This window comes from Echiichthys vipera, assembly GCF_963691815.1.
Source record: "Echiichthys vipera genome assembly, chromosome: 18".
NCBI lineage: Eukaryota > Metazoa > Chordata > Actinopteri > Perciformes > Trachinidae > Echiichthys > Echiichthys vipera.
In genome coordinates this window covers 8273535-8291888 of record NC_139843.1, presented here as the reverse complement: position 1 = coordinate 8291888, position 18354 = coordinate 8273535, and the positions used below count along the sequence as shown (strand labels likewise).

Sequence of the window (18354 nt, the reverse complement as noted above, 5' to 3'; positions counted from 1 at the left end):
TTTTTATCTCTGGTATGTTGCCGCTCTGTGAGAGTCATGTACCTCTGCTTCCACCTCCTGCTCCCTGTGCACTACAGTTATTGGTGTCTGAGACTTCTCGGCTCTTCCCTTTAAAAAAACAGGAGTTATTGTAACTTATTATAATAATAATACTGTAATATAGTGTATTTAAAAGCAAAAAAATGCATTGCACAGGGAAACTAAAAAAAAGATGAACTTACTCCCAAGCTGCTTTGGTGGCTTTTCTTTCTTTTTAAACATTTTCTCGTTTTTTTTTTTTGGTTTTTATTGTGTTTATGAGCTGCTTGATTTTCACAACAGCCCCAATGTACAACACTTGACAATCATGAACTCTTTTCTAGACTAAACAAGGGTTTATCAGACCCTAAATGCAATGAAAGCTGCAGGTTATCAATCAAATGTCTATTTGAGGTAAGGCAGTGTAGTATATGTTGGAAATAACCGCATGTGGTATGTAGCATTTGAAATTGGGAACACCCAGGGAGCAGAAGGTGGAGGTAGAGCAACATAACTTTTTCACACATCGTCCGTCTCATTGTGCTGTCAGGACAAAGTGACGGTGTCAACGCATATGAAAAAAAAGGCAGAAAATGACTGACTTCAGCTTTAATGTGACCCATGGGTATATTCGTATGTACAGTGTGTACACAACTGCAGATGCTTTGACCAAATCTAGGTCAAAAAGATGTCCTAGATAATTCTGTGCGTTTGTTTTAACCTGATTTGAACACCAGATGGGTGGAGTTTGCTGCATCATAACAACTTAGGCAGCGAGGAAATGTAGAAAGAGTGGAGGAAGGTGAGTAAACTCATTATACTTTCGTGCATCGTCTTGCGTAGCAAATGCCATCCATCTGTTGTCTTAGGATAATTACATACACTGAAGTACTTTGAAATAGTTTAACAAAGGTTCAACACTCAGGATATCGGCTAATGCGCATCAAGACATCAACATTCGTTTAGCATCCAACGTGATGATTGAACGGTATTCATTAAGAAGCACACCACAGGGATCTGCTGATTAATAATCTCCTCATACACTCTGTCTGCTGTAGCTCTCCATTCTTCCACACCCCTCCTACCATTCAGTTTCTCCTAAAATGAAGGATGTGTAATTATCCTTGTAATGTAATTAAGTGTATCGTTTGTAAATGGAAGTTTTATTAAGTGCCACGTTTTTCTCTGTCTGTGTTTTGTACAAATATATCTTTTTATGTTGATTTTTTCATTACAAATTTGTTTATTTTTTCCGAGTAGATTTTGTATGTTGTATGCGAGCGTACGAGGAGTAAAAAAGCAAATGAAAACACGCCAAACAGAGGTGTCTTTATCTAGAAATGCTGTCCTTCAGAGCATCCAAAGCTTTCAAGGACAACGTGACCCCTACCAACCTCTGCTCTGTGAGTGCCAGGGTGGGTGGTGGTTTGTGGGAGGGAAGACTACACAGCTGCTCTTTCTGCTTATTACAGGAGGATGGATTTGGCATCTAGATAAAACACACACGCGAGCACACACACACACACACACACACACACACACACACTCAGAGGCAAGCAACCCAGGGTTTCAAGGCTGCAGCTGCTAGCAGGAATCTGAGTCCCTCTCATTGGTATGGATACACTTCCCTCTGCATGTCAACAGTGAACGTGTGAGTGCATTTTTACTCTTTAACCACCAGGTGGTGCTATTATCTCTGCTCTGTTGTGATCTATTATGCTGTGAGCAACATATTTATAGTCAGTGGTGGAAAGAAACTACTAAATACTGTAAGTAAGTGCTAATTTGAGGTACTTTCTACTGCTACTAGACGACATTTTACTCCTGTTACTGTTACTTTACAAATTAAGAGCATTGCACACAAAACATATGTAGTTTATAAAATATGATGGTTTGTTAGAATTTAAACTAACAAACCAGGCCGACAAGAACAGCGGACATTACCAACCGGATTAATCAGTCGGTTGATTGACAGAACTATTTATGATCAGTCATTTTTTATGGAAATTTTTGTTTTAAGTTTTTTCAGTACATGTTTAACCTTTTTTTTCCTTTATCTATTAGGGGGAGTGCACTGAGCCTGTGTTTTTCAGGAACACACTGATCACATTCACACCTGGAAGCTGCTCAGTGCAAACGTAGTCTGTTCGGCTGACCACTGAGCAGCTCCACTGCGGTTTTTGGGATATGGGCCTTGCTCAAGGGCACCTGCTTCTGCTGCTTTTTCACTTCCCCACCCAGATTTATCTATTTTCATTGAACCGGCGACCCTCCAGTCACAAAGTCACAAGCTCACAAGCTCGCTTCTCAAACCTTTAGGCCACCACCTACCAAATTGTAAGTGTATTTTCCTACTTACATACTTTAACTTGATTCATAAATAAGTCATAGAGTGTGGTCTAGACCTTCTATATATGTAAAGTGTCTTGAGATAACTTTTGTTATGATTTGGCTCAATAAAATTTGAACTGAATTAAAATTGAATTGAATTTAACATTTTCAATGCAGGACTTTCACTTGTAATAGCATTTTAAAAGATAGATAGATAGATAGATAGCTTTATTTATCCCCGAGGGGAAATTAGGTCATCGTAGCAACGGTACAGAGCAATCAGAAGTACTAAGAATAAGATCTGATCTGAATACTTCTTCAACCACTGTTTAAAGTCACTCAACAGGAACTACAAGCCATTAATAGTGACAGCAAAGCTCAGCCGTTCAGCATGATGTTAAATGAGATGCAAAAACATACATCGGTGTGGATGTTGAGTTTTAACAGAACAATAAAACGGACTTTTCCCTTTACAGCATGGTGGTATTCTTTCATAACATGCCTTCATAAAAGAATATCTGGAATAAAACAAGAGACATCAAACTGTTATGTCATAAAACTATACATGAAGACATCATTGTCGCTGTCTGAAACAATGAATTCATGTAATCATCCTCAAACTTAAATTCACTGATCAGTATAACGGATTAAGCCATGCTTTTGTTGAATGTACAAAGGTGTTGGAGGAGCTCCTACATAAAGATCTTCTCCAGACAGAATAAGAACAGAAAGAAACCCTCCAGATCAAACCTACAATAGCATAAAACCTTTCTTAATGTGTCCTTCAGTGCTGTGAGATCATAGTCTCATCGTTTGCAGCTCAACAGTGCCATCTGGTGGTCCAATTACATGTAATTAATTGACAACACAATGTTTATTAAAGTGAAATTAAGTGTCTGTAAAAAAAATATTATTTAGTTTGAATTTATTTGAGTTAAAAATTGACTGTATGAACACTCAAATAATTAAAGGCTTTTTCAATATCTAATTCAGATTGATTTATTTATATTCTAAATGTCAAATCATAAATTCTTTGATTTCATTTGTATTTATGTGATACATTAAAAGACTAAAATTAAAAAATAATGACAAAAATATTATTCAATTATTCTGTTTTTAATTATTAATTAATACATAGACTCCTACAATTAAGTTTTAAAGGGCTTTTACTTTTTAATTGTATTCTCCCTATCATGCTCCATATCACAGTCCATGTATCCTTCTGAAACATTCACATTTTCATTTCACTTTCATTTTTTATTTTAAAGTGTGAAAATGTATAAACTTAAAGAGTTCATGCACCACACCCCAAGCGTCTGTCCTCCATATGCTCAGTATGTTCCATACACTCATGTTCCCACTGATATTCAGCCTATAGATCAAATAATAGACTAAATCATTTAGACAGGAAGACAATTAGACACATTCAAGGTTATGCACTTTGTTAATAATTAAGTGAGAGTGATTGTTGAAATGCTTGGTTTAACATTAAAGTATACCCTGTGTCACTGTGGCACACAATAGAATAATTAGCCCTTGTAACATAATGTACATTTTTTTTAATGGTTATTTTATTTTTAACATTTTATTTCAACTTGCTATTCATTACAAATGAGAAAAAAACGATAATACATCACATGTTTTTAAGTTTATATAAAAACATACAGAATAATAAAAAGCATATATATACAAAACCAAACAAGTAAAAAAGTAAAAAATAAATAAACAAACAAAAATAAATAAGAAGAAACAATGGGGGGGGGGGGGGTCATTAAAGAATTTAAAATAAATGTATTATGGATTAATTGCAGAACACGATCTTACAGTTGGCTGACTTGGCAGGGAACCGTCGGGTCGCTGGTTCAAGTCCCAGTGTGGACCACATATGGAGCGTGGACAGGTGGCTGGAGAGGTGCCAGTTCATCTCCTGGGCACTGCCGAGGTGCTGTTGAGCAAGGCACCGAACCCCCAACTGCTCAGGGCGCCGGTCACCGGCAGCCCCCTCTCTCTGACATCTCTCCTTAATTGCACGTATAGGTCCTGTTTGTGCATGTGTGTGTATTTCGGACCTGTGTGTGTAACATGAATAATAATAAGAGTGAAAAAATGTAACTTCCCCGTTGCGGGATAAATATAGTAATTCTTCTTCTTCTTTAGTTTTTTGATTAATTGTCTTAATATATAACGCCATTTCTAACATTAAAGTGAGGTTTTACTTGACAAATTTACATTATTTTAATTTTAATAAGTCTGCAAAGAATAATTTGATATTGATAAGAAAATATTCTTTCCCAAATACAGCTTCGTATCTAACAAAACCAAGCAACTTTGAATGGGTATTATTATTATTATTACCAGTGCATTGATCAAATCGACGCTTGACCGACTCCGAACCTCAACAATAAGGGTTTTATCAACTCCTATGATACGGAGCTCCTGATTGGCCGCTGGAGGGAAGAACTCATGAAACGCGAACTGTGATTGGACGAACGGTCACACTCTCTCTCTTGCTCTTTTTTTCTCGCGATTGTTGTTTCCCCGTGTGGGTTTAATGGCTCCTCCTGCTACAGACTGAGACGGAGCTGTGTAACACCACGGAGGGAGAGAAAAAAAGGCGATTACACCCCAAATACCAGCGGGTTTTCGATCGCAATTTGTAGCGGTGTATCTGGCGGAAATAAGAAAGGCAGTTTGGTTCGAGGATAGCAGTGTTATTTTATCCAACAACCAACTCCCCAGATGAACTCCGTCAGAGCCACCAACAGGAGACCCAGGCGAGTGTCGAGGCCGCGCCCGGTGCAGCCCGAACGGAACAACGGGGATAATAGAGGTAAAGCTAGAGGCCCACGGTCACGGCTAATGATTTCACACGGAAGAAAGTAGCCGTTAAGAGTCTTCACCCATAACAACCCTGGGTTTTTGTTGCTACTGGCCTTGTTTTCCCATTCCTTAGAGACGGGTGGGTTCACTAGGAAACACCGAGGCTTCTTCTCGCTCTGAGGCTTAGGCCAGGCCGCGCTTTGTTTGGCTTGAGTGATTGGGAGCTAACAGCTAGCTCACCAGGTTTATGTGGAGGTTGGGGGGTTGTCTAACGTAATGCGTATGTAGCTAAAACGGACAACATTTAATAGCGCAGGTAACCTCAGCTGGAGGCAACAAGGGGGCCGACTTCATGCGCTCTAACCCACAAACTGCGTGCCTTCCTCGGCCGTCGCATTCCCAGCTGTCACTAACGATTCTGAGGGTGTAAATATCTGCGGCGTCGTCTTCGGGACTGCCATTTTTTTGGGGTGTAAACGTTAACAAAAACATTAGCAGGCGAATAGCATTGCCCCCAACCTTCCTTCCAGGAGGCCACACACAAATATCAGCTGTGATAGATGATACCTGTGTGGTTTTTGGATGAATTCACCCGATTTCAGTGCACCGCAAAGCAACATTGTACCCACATCCCCTTTCCTTGTTCTCGGAGATCCTGCTAGCTCGATTTGTTTACACCGCGGATTTGCGAGCTACGCAGTTCGGTTTTTTTTTAGCCATTAGCTGATCGACTTCTTCATCTGCGGCCCTTTTTATTTGACAGCACCAAGAAAGATTGAGTCATATTGTGCACACAAATATAGCACCTCGGAGACACGCACACATTGCCAAATATCAGCTGTTAAAATGACTAGACATGAAAAGACTGGTAATGTGGCTGCAGGGGGGTTCATCTGCCATTATCAATCACTAACCTTTGTCTGCCTTACCAACTATTACCCTGTCTGTTAGCCTGCGCAGTGTGCATACATGCATGTGAGCTGAATGCACACCATTGTCATTATTAGTGAGAAGAATAAGAAAGTCAGTGGTTTAAAGTGTTTGACGCAATTAATGGAGAAATATTAGTTTGAGCAAAAGAGGCATGATTGGGCATGGTGCTATAATACCCATGCTTTTTTTTTAATGGCATGGCCTTGGCCTATCCTGCAGCTTTGTGCATTGAAGTGCCTCTTGAGAAAGTGTATGTAAAGGAAATCTGTTTTCCTTTTTTTGTGCAGATGAGGAGGCTCCTGCAGCAGCTGCAGCAGAAATGGCTATTGAGGAGTCCGGTCCAGGAGCTCAGAACAGTCCCTACCAGCTTCGACGTAAGACCCTGCTTCCCAAGAGAACCGCTTCTGCCTCTGCCACCGCCTCTGCCTGCCCCAGCAAGGGCCCAATGGAGGTTAGACTAAAACATTAAAGTGCTTTTTTTGTGTGTGCATGGACTGCAGTGTGCATGTCTACAGACGTAAGTGTGTGAGTATGAGAGAATTTCTTATCGATTGTCCTCCTTTTTAAGAGAACAATGATTTTGTGACCAAGCAGGGAATTTTCTAGTTGATTACTTAGCGCTTGAATCTTGGCATGAAGTTAACGTCTTATTTCCACTCTTTTACAGGGAGCTTCCACTTCATCAACAGAGGCCTTTGGCCATCGAGCCAAGCGGGCACGAGTGTCCGGTAAGAGCCACGACCTGCCAGGTGTGTGTTAAATCTCTGCAGCTGGGGCAAGAAGAGTGAAAGCCTTTTTTTATTTTATTTTTTTCATTTTTTTTTTTTTTTTTTGGATCGTTATTGATTTTTCTGGGTGTGCTGGTGAATCTTATTACTTTTTGCAATCCATTAAATAGCATGACTCCAAAGTTTAATGTGCTGAGATTTTTTTTTCCCCTAAAGCTTACAGTGTGTGCGTGTGTCTGTTTGTTTGTCCGTGTGTGTTTAGCAGCCCCAGCAGAGCAATATCTGCAGCAGAAGCTTCCAGATGAGGTTGTTTTGAAGATCTTCTCCTACTTACTGGAACAGGACCTCTGTCAGGCAGCATGTGTCTGCAAGAGATTCAGTCAGCTAGCCAACGATCCCATCCTATGGTCAGTGCTTCTGCAGAGATGGAAAAGTACATTTTATTGTTCCTTTCATTAAAAGGCAGACAACTGAAATGTGTTTTATGTGATGTTTAATCGTCTAGGAAACGTCTATACATGGAGGTGTTTGAGTACACACGTCCCATGATGCACCCTGAGCCAGGCAGGTTCTACCAAGTCAGCCCAGAGGAGCATGAACACCCAAACCCCTGGAAGGAGAGCTTCCAACAGCTGGTAAGTCTGTCCCTGTTGTTCTCTGTGTGCTCTCTTGTACATGTGTATGGGCAGCAATAAAATCCATGCCACTCACTAGGGTAGACTTTACCTTGAGGGGGGAAGAGTGCCTGACTGTAAAGTGGAAACTATTCACAGACACACATTAGAAAGGGAATAAATATGAAACATGAAATATCTCAATATCACAGGAAGAAATGTAAGGATAGCTATTACTATATAAAGTAGATAAGTGCAGGAAAATGCACTTGATTAAGAAACTGTAAGCAGTAAGAATGAAAATCAACAGTCAAATAAACTTGGCTTTGAAATTGCTAATGCTTTAGTGTTTGTGTTTGATCTCATATTATTTTATGTAAACAGATAATCTACTCATGGTTGTGTTGTGCCTTTTGTCTGGGGGAAAATTTTGGTCAAAGCGTTAAGACCACTAGCTGGTTTTTTTCTCCTTATTTGTCCAAAGTTCAGTCTAACAATAAATGTTTTCAGTTCATTCACAGACAGATCGGTGCAACATATGGACATGTGATAACAATGTTGTTCCAAGACTGTCAACAATAGTATGTTTATCTAATTATGTCAATCAACTTCTCAGACTAAACATCATCTGAAGTCCTCAGGTTAATGGGAAACACACCTCTGCTTAATGCATTCTAATTTGAAAAGGAACATTTAAAACATTGATTGATGGTCACTTGAGTCCTACCTCTTACTGTTACTGCCTAAGCAGCGTATTATTGTGTAGAAATAATAAGAGTGCAGTGCTTTGTTGTTGCATCTATTGTAATCAATCTGAAAGCTACCTTCACATACATAGTTCTTCTTTGGATGCCAGTGGTTCCTAATTTTGGGTTCTGGAGTTTCAGGATTAGGATCAGGTTAACCAGACAGGAACCAGAAAAAAAAGAAATTCCACCTCACAAAATTCAGTAATAGTGTTTCAGACTGTTGCCCTTTTCCAGTGACTTTAGTTGGATCATTTTACTTCTTCGGGGAGAAAAGGGTCTCTGGTTGAAGTGTTCATAACCAGTAAACATGCACCAGGCAACAAGGTGTCACAAGTGAACATGCTATTAGGTGTTTCAGGGTTTGGGCAGACCCTGATTACATTACTTGTCCACCGTTGCTTTTCTTATTTTTGTAGAAATAAAACCCTGTTAATTCATTTTTAACGAATCAGTTTCCCTGTAAACCTCTCTGCTCTGCTCCAAAGAGTAGCAGGATTCAGATTTCCCTCATTACATGACAAGAAGATGGCCGGGGATTTGGTGTCAAGGGGAAAGCAAAAATCTGATCATCTATATTATGTAAAGTATATTTATAGTGCCTGTAATAGATTATCAGTCTGTTTTCTTGCCAGATCCACTCATGGCTTGTGGAGAAAATAGACCACAAACTAGATCGTGTGCTGGTTGTGGAGCTCTGTGCCACTATAGTCTGAACAGCCCAATGGGTCAACCTCATATTTATATACAATCTATGGTGGATATGAGTGACAAAGGAGGAAGCAGGCAGTGCTCCCACCTCCTCCCTCAATTTGTGCTACCCTCTTGTGTAGCACATTCAATTTGCACTATTTGTCTAAATACTGTTTAAAAACAGTACTACACCTAAGTAAGCAATATTTTTAAGTCAAACATTTGTTTTAGCTTCAAGATTAGTTTGCTACAGAGGTTATATGTGGACTGTGTGAATGTGAGGTCACCAGAAAGTTGACTTTGATGTTTTCTGTGTTGCAGTACAAAGGTGCTCATGTAAAACCAGGCTTCGCTGAACATTTCTACAGTAACCCTGGCAGATACAAAGGCAGAGAGAATATGCTGGTAAGTCATGGCTAAAAGAAATTCTTCAGGATTTATTTTAATTGGCCATAGCACTGACATTTATGCCAAGCACATGTAAACAAATGTAAACACCTGCTTGCTTTTCCAAATGGCCCTTTGGTGAATTCTAGGTGTGTATATTCGGACTTAAAGTGGTTTTATTACCTTTCTCCTGCAGTATTATGACACCATTGAGGACGCGTTGGGTGGAGTACAAGAGGCTCACTTTGACGGTCTAATCTTTGTCCACTCTGGCATCTATACAGACGAGTGGATTTATATAGAGTCCCCCATCACCATGATTGGTGCAGGTAAGCGGGTTTCCTCCACTGGAAAGTACTTAAGACTTTACCTTGATGCTTGTGCCGCAAGCAATCAATATTTCTCTTATGATGGGATACACTCAGGTGTGTTTATGTCCATATGTATGAGGGTGTTAATGAGCGTTCTCTACTTTCCCCGCAGCTCCCGGTAAAGTAGCAGACAAGGTGGTGATAGAGAATACTAGAGACTCAACGTTTGTCTTCATGGAGGGATCAGAGGATGCCTATGTGGGATACATGACCATCAAGGTACATATAGAGGTCACCTTTTCATTGATTTGACCTCTTTTCAAACAAACTTGAAGATTGGCTGTATATTAATAACCCTGTTTATGTATTCATAGTGGGAAAGTCCAGCTCAGGCTGTAATTTATTATTTATTCATAGTTGAGGATAACATTATTATATCCCAAATGGAGACTCCTGGGTTTCTGTAAGTGAGAATCACAAATGAGGTGAACAACAAACATTGTGAGGATACAAAAATTGCTCCTTATAACAAAACCAAAATTTGCGGTCAACTAGAAAATTTGTCTCTGCACTGTTGACGATTGGAAAAGGACACTTTGACCAACCTATAAAATATGTTTTGATGTGGTACAGCTCTACATGGCTTCAACAACATGTTTTTCTTTCAGATGGGTTTGCTGATCAATTGTTGTTCCACTGATTTTTATATTTAATTTTTTTTATAAATGCTAGCTAGAAGGTTGTAACATGAACTGTGTACCACGTTAAAGAGCTCAGGAAGTAGATGTGAGAGTAATCAGACTCATTTATCAAACTGAGATAAACTTAATGTCATACAATGCCAATTAAACATTTCACATCACAAGATTTGGGTTTATCCGAATCAGAAATGCTTTAATAATCCCAGGGGGAAATGGTTATGTGTGACTGATGTGTGAAAGGTGTCATTTCTCACAAATAATATTCATTAGAAACTAGTAATTGGCCAATTAATCGGGCAGGTTAATGTCCTTTTGAGATAATCTGCACAGGCACAAGGCTGATTAACTGCTGGCTGCTGTCCAATAAAGTTAGCACTCCCCACTTGGTTCATGGTGGCAAGCCTTCAGCCAGCTAATCTAGGTTACAAGGCTTGAAAAACTATTGTACGGGCGTTTGTCGCGTTCAAAACTCTGAGTTATAACCTACAACTAAACAGAGACAACTATTACTGTGTAAAATATATGTATGTTTGTTTGAGTTCAGCAATTTCATGTTTCATTCTTTTTATTAATAAATTGTTATCTAGGGATGACCCTGAATAGTCCACTTTTCTTCGATTCGAGGAGCCTGATTCGACTGCCGATTGTATAGTCGAAACGTCGCAAAACTGTGGTTATGAAACAATAGATCATACCCTTCGGGATCAGGGGGTGCTGAATGTCTGATTTTACATATAGCTGCTTGGTTTCTCCCAATAAACCATGATAAATAGCCTATTTGGGTATAAATATAAGCTTATTAATAAATACTGTTGCTAAAAATATGAAATGAAAAACCACAGTTCTAAATATACTGTCATCTATTGTCAACAAATGATACAAACAAAACACATTGATGTTATAACGACAATTACTTTTGATAAGATGCCCCTTTCAGAGATCGCATCTCTCAGTAACCCTCTGCCTGACACGCGTGACCGTGCAGAATAACGTGCTGCTGCCGCTGTCTGCTTCATGTCCATGGCTCACTACCCCGGATCAGAGGTTTTTCATGAGCAAAAAAACAACTGATTTGACGATCAGTCGACTATAGGCAATACGTGACTAGTCAGATTCAACTATAAAAACAAATCAGTATGGGACAAATAAATTAACATGATATCGGCTGCCCTGCTGTCTAAATATCAGCATCAGCCATATAAAATCCTTTATCGGTCGATCACAACTTGGAACAATTTGACTCCTCTTTGAAGAGTTGTGTCGAATCATTGCCCATCCCTACTGTGTTGGTTGTCAAGCCAGTTTTGTATATTGAGTTAAACCACCTATAACACTTTGTATATTATGGGTTGTTAAGGTGTCCCATCTGTTGCAAATTATTCAGTAACAAAAAATAAATCCCTGATCATATTGAATATTCACTTTTTTTCTTCTGGTGTTAGATATCTCTGTGTCCTGGTTATATCCTGTTGGCAGCTACAAGTATTAGTGGCACGAATGCCTCCAGTCAGGAGAGTCCAGTGTGGATGTGGTGGGTGGAAGAAGCTTGATGTTGTCAGTAACCGCAGCGACAGTCTGACTTCTGCTGCTCTTCTCTCCTCAGTTTAATCCTGATGATAAGTCTGCACAGCACCATAACGCCCACCACTGTCTGGAGATCACAGTGAACTGCAGCCCCAACATCGACCACTGTATCATCCGTTCCACGTGCACAGGTAAGGCACACACTCATCACATGTTGGTAGGGGAGGATACAGATGCAACATCAGCTTTTACTTTATTTTTATTATGGTACGTGTATGTGTGTGTGCACTCTTTCATTAAAACAGCCATGGTTTACTGTGGTTTATAACACAATGTCCCTACTTTTGGTATATCCCTAAATAATCAGTGTGTCCATTAGGTCCCAGGCTGAGAGTCTAAATTTGTTATTTGGGTCTTGGACTGAAAACCGAAAAACCCCAGAGCAGTATTTTTTTTTGGCAATTACTTTTATTATGACAGTTTGTTCTCTTTCATGAAAAACTGTGGGGTTTTGGGTTGCAGCAGTGGGAAATCTGGAAGGACCTGTGCTAATATTGCACAATATGACACAACCCCTAATGCATTGATGTTTAGCTTCCATCAGCCTCGGTCATGTGACCTTGTGTAATATGATTATCATCTTCATGTAGCTTGTCACAGCAATACATTGTATGTTTTAAAAGCAATACGTATTATGTGGAATCAACTGCCTAGAAGATCTCATTACCTTTATTATTTCTAAGGGCGGTACCCAGGTTTTTTTTTTTGGCTGCTCAATATGAAGATTCGACTATTTGTTTATTTTATTATTTATTATAAATTATTTTTACATATAAACTGTTTGGCAATCAGAAAAAAGTGTCTCAAGTTGTTAGCTTTACAGCACCCCTCACCGAGACCTCGCTGCTTCTCAGGGCTGGGGACTTTTAGTGTACACTGCACCCTCTCTCCCTGCGGGGAGGGCCGTTGCCCCTGTCGACTGTCAACTGGGGCGGATTGTCCTCAGTGTGTCAGGGCTCTCTGGCGATTTGGCAACCCACCCAACCCGTCTTGGAACACAGACTGCATCACATTACCATGTAGTGTTGGTGTGACTTGACTGCTGTGTCATAATGGCTATAGCCTACAACCACCTGTGAAAAACACTGTTCACATGGTTTCTTTTAAGCAAGCAAGCTCGCCCCGCTAGAATCTAAACATGCTATGTAATGCACACTGACGGATAAAAAAGATGCAGAGGGGTCACTGAGGGATGATTTGACTCATCGACGTTCAGTGTCTGCAGAACTGAGGTGCCAGTATTTTGGCACTTTACTTTTTATGTGTTTGTACTTGTTAGTTTTCTAGGCAATAAACAAATTATTTGGTTATGTATATAATGGACAGCAGAAAATTAACCAAATAATTATTATACTGATTTTAGTCTTTATAAAAAATATCAAACTTTTGCTGGTTCCTGCTCCTTAAGTCTCAGAGTTTGTTTTCTTTTGTCTGCTCATGTCATTGTAGATATAATACCTTCGGCCAGCTGTGAATGAAAGTGATCATTACTTGCAGCTCTACAGGCGTGTGACACTTGTGGTTTTTTCCCCTGCTTTAGTGGGTTCAGCTGTGTGTGTGAGTGGCCAGGGAGCGTGTCCAACCATCAAACACTGCAACATAAGTGACTGTGAGAACGTAGGACTGTACATTACAGATCACGCACAGGTAAAAAGGACTTTGCCTTCTCTGTGATAACACAAAACATTTTTCCATAAATGCATACACAAATGTTCACACAGGCCTCTGACTCTGTCTTCTCTGTCGTTCCAGGGCATTTATGAAGACAATGAAATCAGCAACAATGCGCTAGCAGGAATTTGGGTGAAAAACCACGGTAATCCCATCATTAGACGTAACCACATCCATCACGGACGAGATGTCGGAGTGTTCACCTTCGATCACGGCATGGTAAATACACCACAACTGTCATGTTGTACATTTTCACATCACAGACATCTAATACATCTGTTCTGTGTTTCAGGGTTACTTTGAGAACTGTAACATCCATAGAAACCGCATAGCAGGCTTTGAGGTGAAGGCTTACGCCAACCCCACGGTGGTGCGCTGTGAGATCCACCATGGCCAAACGGGAGGCATCTATGTCCACGAGAAGGGCCGGGGACAGTTTATAGAGAACAAAATCTATGCCAATAACTTTGCTGGTGTGTGGATCACGTCCAACAGTGACCCGACGATACGGTGAGGACACAGACACATTTGTAGTGAACCTATGAGAGGATACAGGCTGTTTGGGTCCTGGTTGTGTGCAAAATCTGATTTCAATGGAGACAGAAAAATATGAAAAGGTCAACATGTCTGGTTTTGATATGGAAAATACATGATTGTGTATGAAACTTGAGATCTCTGTCTTCCAAGATTGTGAATGTTTTTCCTTTTCATAACCAGGGGAAATGCTATATTCAATGGTAACCAAGGAGGGGTGTACATATTCGGCGACGGACGGGGTTTGATAGAGAGTAACGATATCTACGGTAACGCCTTGGCGGGAATCCAGATCCGAACCAACAGCTGCCCCATTGTACGGCACAACAAGATCCACGATGGACAGCACGGGGGCATCTATGTGGTAAATGCACTGTTCACTTTGGCTAAAACGTAACCTTTTTTCCAGCAAGTAAAAAAAACCTTTAACCGCTCTCCCTGTCAAGAAGTTTTTGACAGCTGGTCCTGCTTTGCATTTCAGCACGAGAAAGGCCAGGGGGTGATCGAGGAGAATGAGGTTTACAGTAACACGCTGGCTGGAGTCTGGGTGACTACAGGCAGCACTCCTGTCCTCCGCAAGAACCGCATCCACAGCGGCAAACAGGTAGAACTAACACGGTCAAACACTGCCTGTATTAAACCAAGGGCTATACCCCGCTCAGATTTTTGTCAGTGTAGATTTTGCCATTCAAAAGGAATATTTTACTGTTCTTTAGGATTTTTTTCAGCAAAGTAAACTGAATATCTTTGAGTTGTGGACAAAAGACATTTGACAATGTCATTTTGGACTATAGAAATACTTTTCACCATTTTCTGACATGTTGTAGACAAAACAACTAATCGATTAATCGAGAAAATAACTGATAACTTAATCGGCAATTAATATAATTATATACACACACATATATACACACTCACTTACAGCGTTCTTTAGCTTGCTTCTTTTACTGTGTACTTTCCTTTTCTCAGGAAGAAATGACTTGTATATTGAATCTACAGTTAACAACTCTTAAACCTACTGTGCCGTTTTATCCCGTTAATAGATCTGTATTATCTTTTCTTGTGTTCAGTGTTATGATTTTTCTTTGTTTTTTAGGTTGGCGTGTATTTCTACGACAATGGGCACGGTGTGTTGGAAGACAATGACATCTACAATCATATGTACTCTGGTGTACAAATAAGGTAATGATTTCAACAGTGTATTCACTGTACATTAAAAAAACTGTTTTTTCTAGCTTTCTTTTTTCTGTGCATTTGTGAATGATTCAAATAATTACTGTTGAATGTTGACAGGACGGGGAGCAACCCAAAGATCAGGCGCAACAAGATATGGGGAGGCCAGAATGGGGGGATTTTGGTCTACAACTCAGGTGTGTATTTTTCACTCTGCTGCTCTGTTTGTCTCATGATCTATGTGTGCTTGTGTGTGTGTAATCCTGCGGATTATTACAACAGGTCTGGGCTTCATCGAGGACAATGAGATCTTTGACAATGCCATGGCCGGGGTGTGGATCAAGACGGACAGCAACCCCACACTGAGACGGAATAAGATTCATGACGGCAGAGATGGAGGCATCTGCATCTTTAATGGAGGCAGAGGTGCTTAAACAGCAGCTGGATAATTTGGGAAACATCACATAGCTTCTGAAATGTTTTTAATTTTTGGTAGATATGTCTGAAACTTAATATGATCAACCTACAATTAAACTTGAGTGTTTAGATTCACACGTTACAATTTGCTCTTGTATATCTGCAGATTGTACCATGAAATATTTTTCTGTGTAGGTCTGCTGGAAGAGAACGACATCTTTAGGAACGCTCAGGCCGGTGTGCTGATCAGCACCAACAGCCACCCAATACTCCGCAAGAACCGCATTTTTGACGGCTTCGCTGCAGGTTAGCTTTTTTTTTTTTACAAAATCGACCCCATTATCAGCATACACCATCTCAGTTTATTTTTCCTTTTGGTGCTGACGACAGACTTTTATTTTTCTCCTCCAGGTATTGAAATCACTAACCACGCCACAGCCACACTGGAGGGCAACCAGATCTTCAACAACCGCTTTGGAGGCTTATTTCTGGCCTCAGGAGTCAACGTCACCATGAAAGGTACCTAGCCCCTTTTGTGAGCATTAAAGCTTTGGTCAAGCTGGTTGTTTCTGCTTTCTGATCACATTTTCTGCCCCCGTCTGTCAGATAATAAGATTCTGAATAACCAGGACGCCATTGAGAAGGCAGTAAGCAGAGGACAGTGCCTCTACAAGATCTCCAGCTACACCAGTTACCCCATGCATGACTTCTACAGGTAAACTGCCTCAGATAAAACAGAGTTATTATAGTTTTGTATTGATTAGTTTTTATTTAGTTTCTGAGATGCTTGTTTCAGTTTGTTTTTTATTATTTGTTTTATTATATTATAATATGTGGGGGCAAGATTTAAGAAATTCAGAACAGTATTTCAACACAAACAACTTTACAGTAGTAATTGTCAAAATACACGAGTAAGGAGTTGTGTTCCATTTTAACTATTGGCTTTTAATTTTCCATTATTGTGGTGTGAATGCATGTGTCTTGTCTCTCCAGATGTCACACCTGTAATACAACAGATAGGAACGCCATCTGTGTAAACTGCATCAAAAAATGCCACCAAGGGCATGATGTCGAGTTTATACGGCACGATCGGTGAGACATTTTTAGTTTCTTCATGACTTTAATATCTGAAAGACAGTGACCTAAGGGGTAGGTTTAACATTTTGTTTGATTTATTTTAAAAGGACCTTGCTTCATAATCCCTGATCTGTTCCCTCTAGGTTTTTCTGTGACTGCGGAGCGGGAACGTTGTCCAACCCATGCACGCTGGCCGGAGAGCCCACACATGACACAGACACTCTGTATGACTCGGCGCCGCCCATCGAGTCCAACACGCTGCAGCATAACTGAAGGCATCCGGTCCAGTTACACTCTCTCGCATAAGCATTTAAACACATTACATTGCACACAACTACACACATAAACACACACACACATGCACACACACAAGCACACACAGTTACATACACACATACACTTGCAGCCATAAGGACCCAGAGAGACTCTGTGATTGCGGCGCTCTCACATGGGATCAAGGTTATAGAGGCTGCAGAGGAAGCAGCTTCCTGCCCACTGCAGTCAGACACACTGCAGCGGAGGCACTCTCCACTAGAGGGAGCAGTGGAGCTGAGGGTAGACTGACAGAACAGCCACAAGAGATTCCTCGCTCGAGTATTTCTTATTGCAGTCTGTAGACAAAGAAGATGAGGAGAGAAAGGCTATGCAGAGGGGCTGTCGATGGCGGTCAGCACGTAGAAAGATCCCCCCCCCGTTGTTGATCCTTGGCTCCCAGCCCACTTCTTCTTCTTCCTCACAAGAACTGCTGTCAAAGAGACTTCCTGCTTCCTCGCAGCTGCCATCCCCATTGGCTGCCAAGGCAGTTGTAACTAGGCAACAATTGGGCGGATGTTGCTCTGTTGTGTGTGGATAAAGAGCAAGATTGTGTGTGTGATGGAGCACTTGGGCTTTTTTAAAAAAAAATATGTTCTGATCAATGGATTTTATTTCAATGCTTTCTCATGTAGTTTTGTATTTTCAAGCAAAAAAGCTGACTGTATTTGAATGTCTTTTATTTTATTATATATTATTATTATAATTATTATTTTCTTTGGTTAGCATCCCTCCTCCCACCCCGACTCCAAGGCAATGTGCAGAGACTTAAAACGTTCCAGTGGTGAAGTTCTTTCTGTGAAAGAGAATCTCGTTTAAACACTAAAAACCCTCTCCAGTATATTAGCTTAAATGGCAGGTGGAGGGGCTCCACACTTGTATAAAGGTGTGTATGTGAGTGTGTAAATGTGTGTTGTGTGTACAGTGAAAGTTGTATGTGTGTGTGTGTGCGCGTGTGTATATGTTTATAAGTTGATGCAGTCAGTGTTTTGTGGAGAGGGTTTCAATAGGAGGCGTCAGAGCTCCTTGGAACTGGAACTGAAGAGTCAGTCTGCAGTCCTCCCCGCCCGACCCCCCCAACCCCACCCCCACCCCCCGTGTATCGTGGTGACTGTGGCTCCTCATGCAGCCTGAATCGTATGCATGTACCATAACATCTAGACTTAATATATTGTGAAGTATTCAATAACCATTATGTAGATGCTAGTTGGAATTCAAAAAGGGGTATACTTTCTTAGAAAGACAAAAAAGAAAACAGGAAACTGGCCATTTCTAAGAAAATAAAACTTTATTAGATCACAGGT

General features: G+C 40.5%; 1 protein-coding gene across 4 annotated transcripts; it reads left to right on the top strand.

Moving 5' to 3' along the window:
* Positions 1-4901: 4901 nt before the first annotated feature.
* fbxo11b (F-box protein 11b) lies at positions 4902-18349 on the top strand. Of its 4 annotated transcripts, none has more exons than XM_083932559.1 (22): positions 4902-5179; positions 6390-6553; positions 6770-6830; positions 7096-7237; positions 7336-7465; positions 9205-9288; positions 9467-9599; positions 9754-9860; positions 11886-11997; positions 13407-13513; positions 13619-13756; positions 13830-14047; positions 14255-14435; positions 14553-14675; positions 15168-15253; positions 15365-15441; positions 15527-15670; positions 15857-15967; positions 16073-16180; positions 16268-16376; positions 16655-16753; positions 16882-18349. In XM_083932559.1, the coding sequence occupies exons 1-22, from the start codon at positions 5089-5091 to the stop codon at positions 17009-17011; spliced, it is 2655 nt and encodes an 884-aa protein (XP_083788685.1). In that variant the 5' UTR covers positions 4902-5088; the 3' UTR covers positions 17012-18349. The 4 variants fall into 4 exon arrangements, with proteins under 4 accessions (XP_083788685.1, XP_083788684.1, XP_083788683.1 ...); XM_083932558.1 differs by having other exon boundaries at positions 7093-7237; XM_083932557.1 differs by having other exon boundaries at positions 6770-6851.
* Positions 18350-18354: the final 5 nt, after the last annotated feature.

Bases quoted from the DNA above. Each gene is read 5' to 3' on its own strand.
- fbxo11b (XM_083932556.1), top strand. From the start codon at position 5,089: ATGAACTCCGTCAGAGCCACCAACAGGAGACCCAGGCGAGTGTCGAGG. The intron at 9,861-11,885 runs GTACATATAGAG...TTCTCTCCTCAG, and splicing joins TGGGATACATGACCATCAAG to TTTAATCCTGATGATAAGTC. The intron at 13,757-13,829 runs GTAAATACACCA...TCTGTGTTTCAG, and splicing joins TCACCTTCGATCACGGCATG to GGTTACTTTGAGAACTGTAA.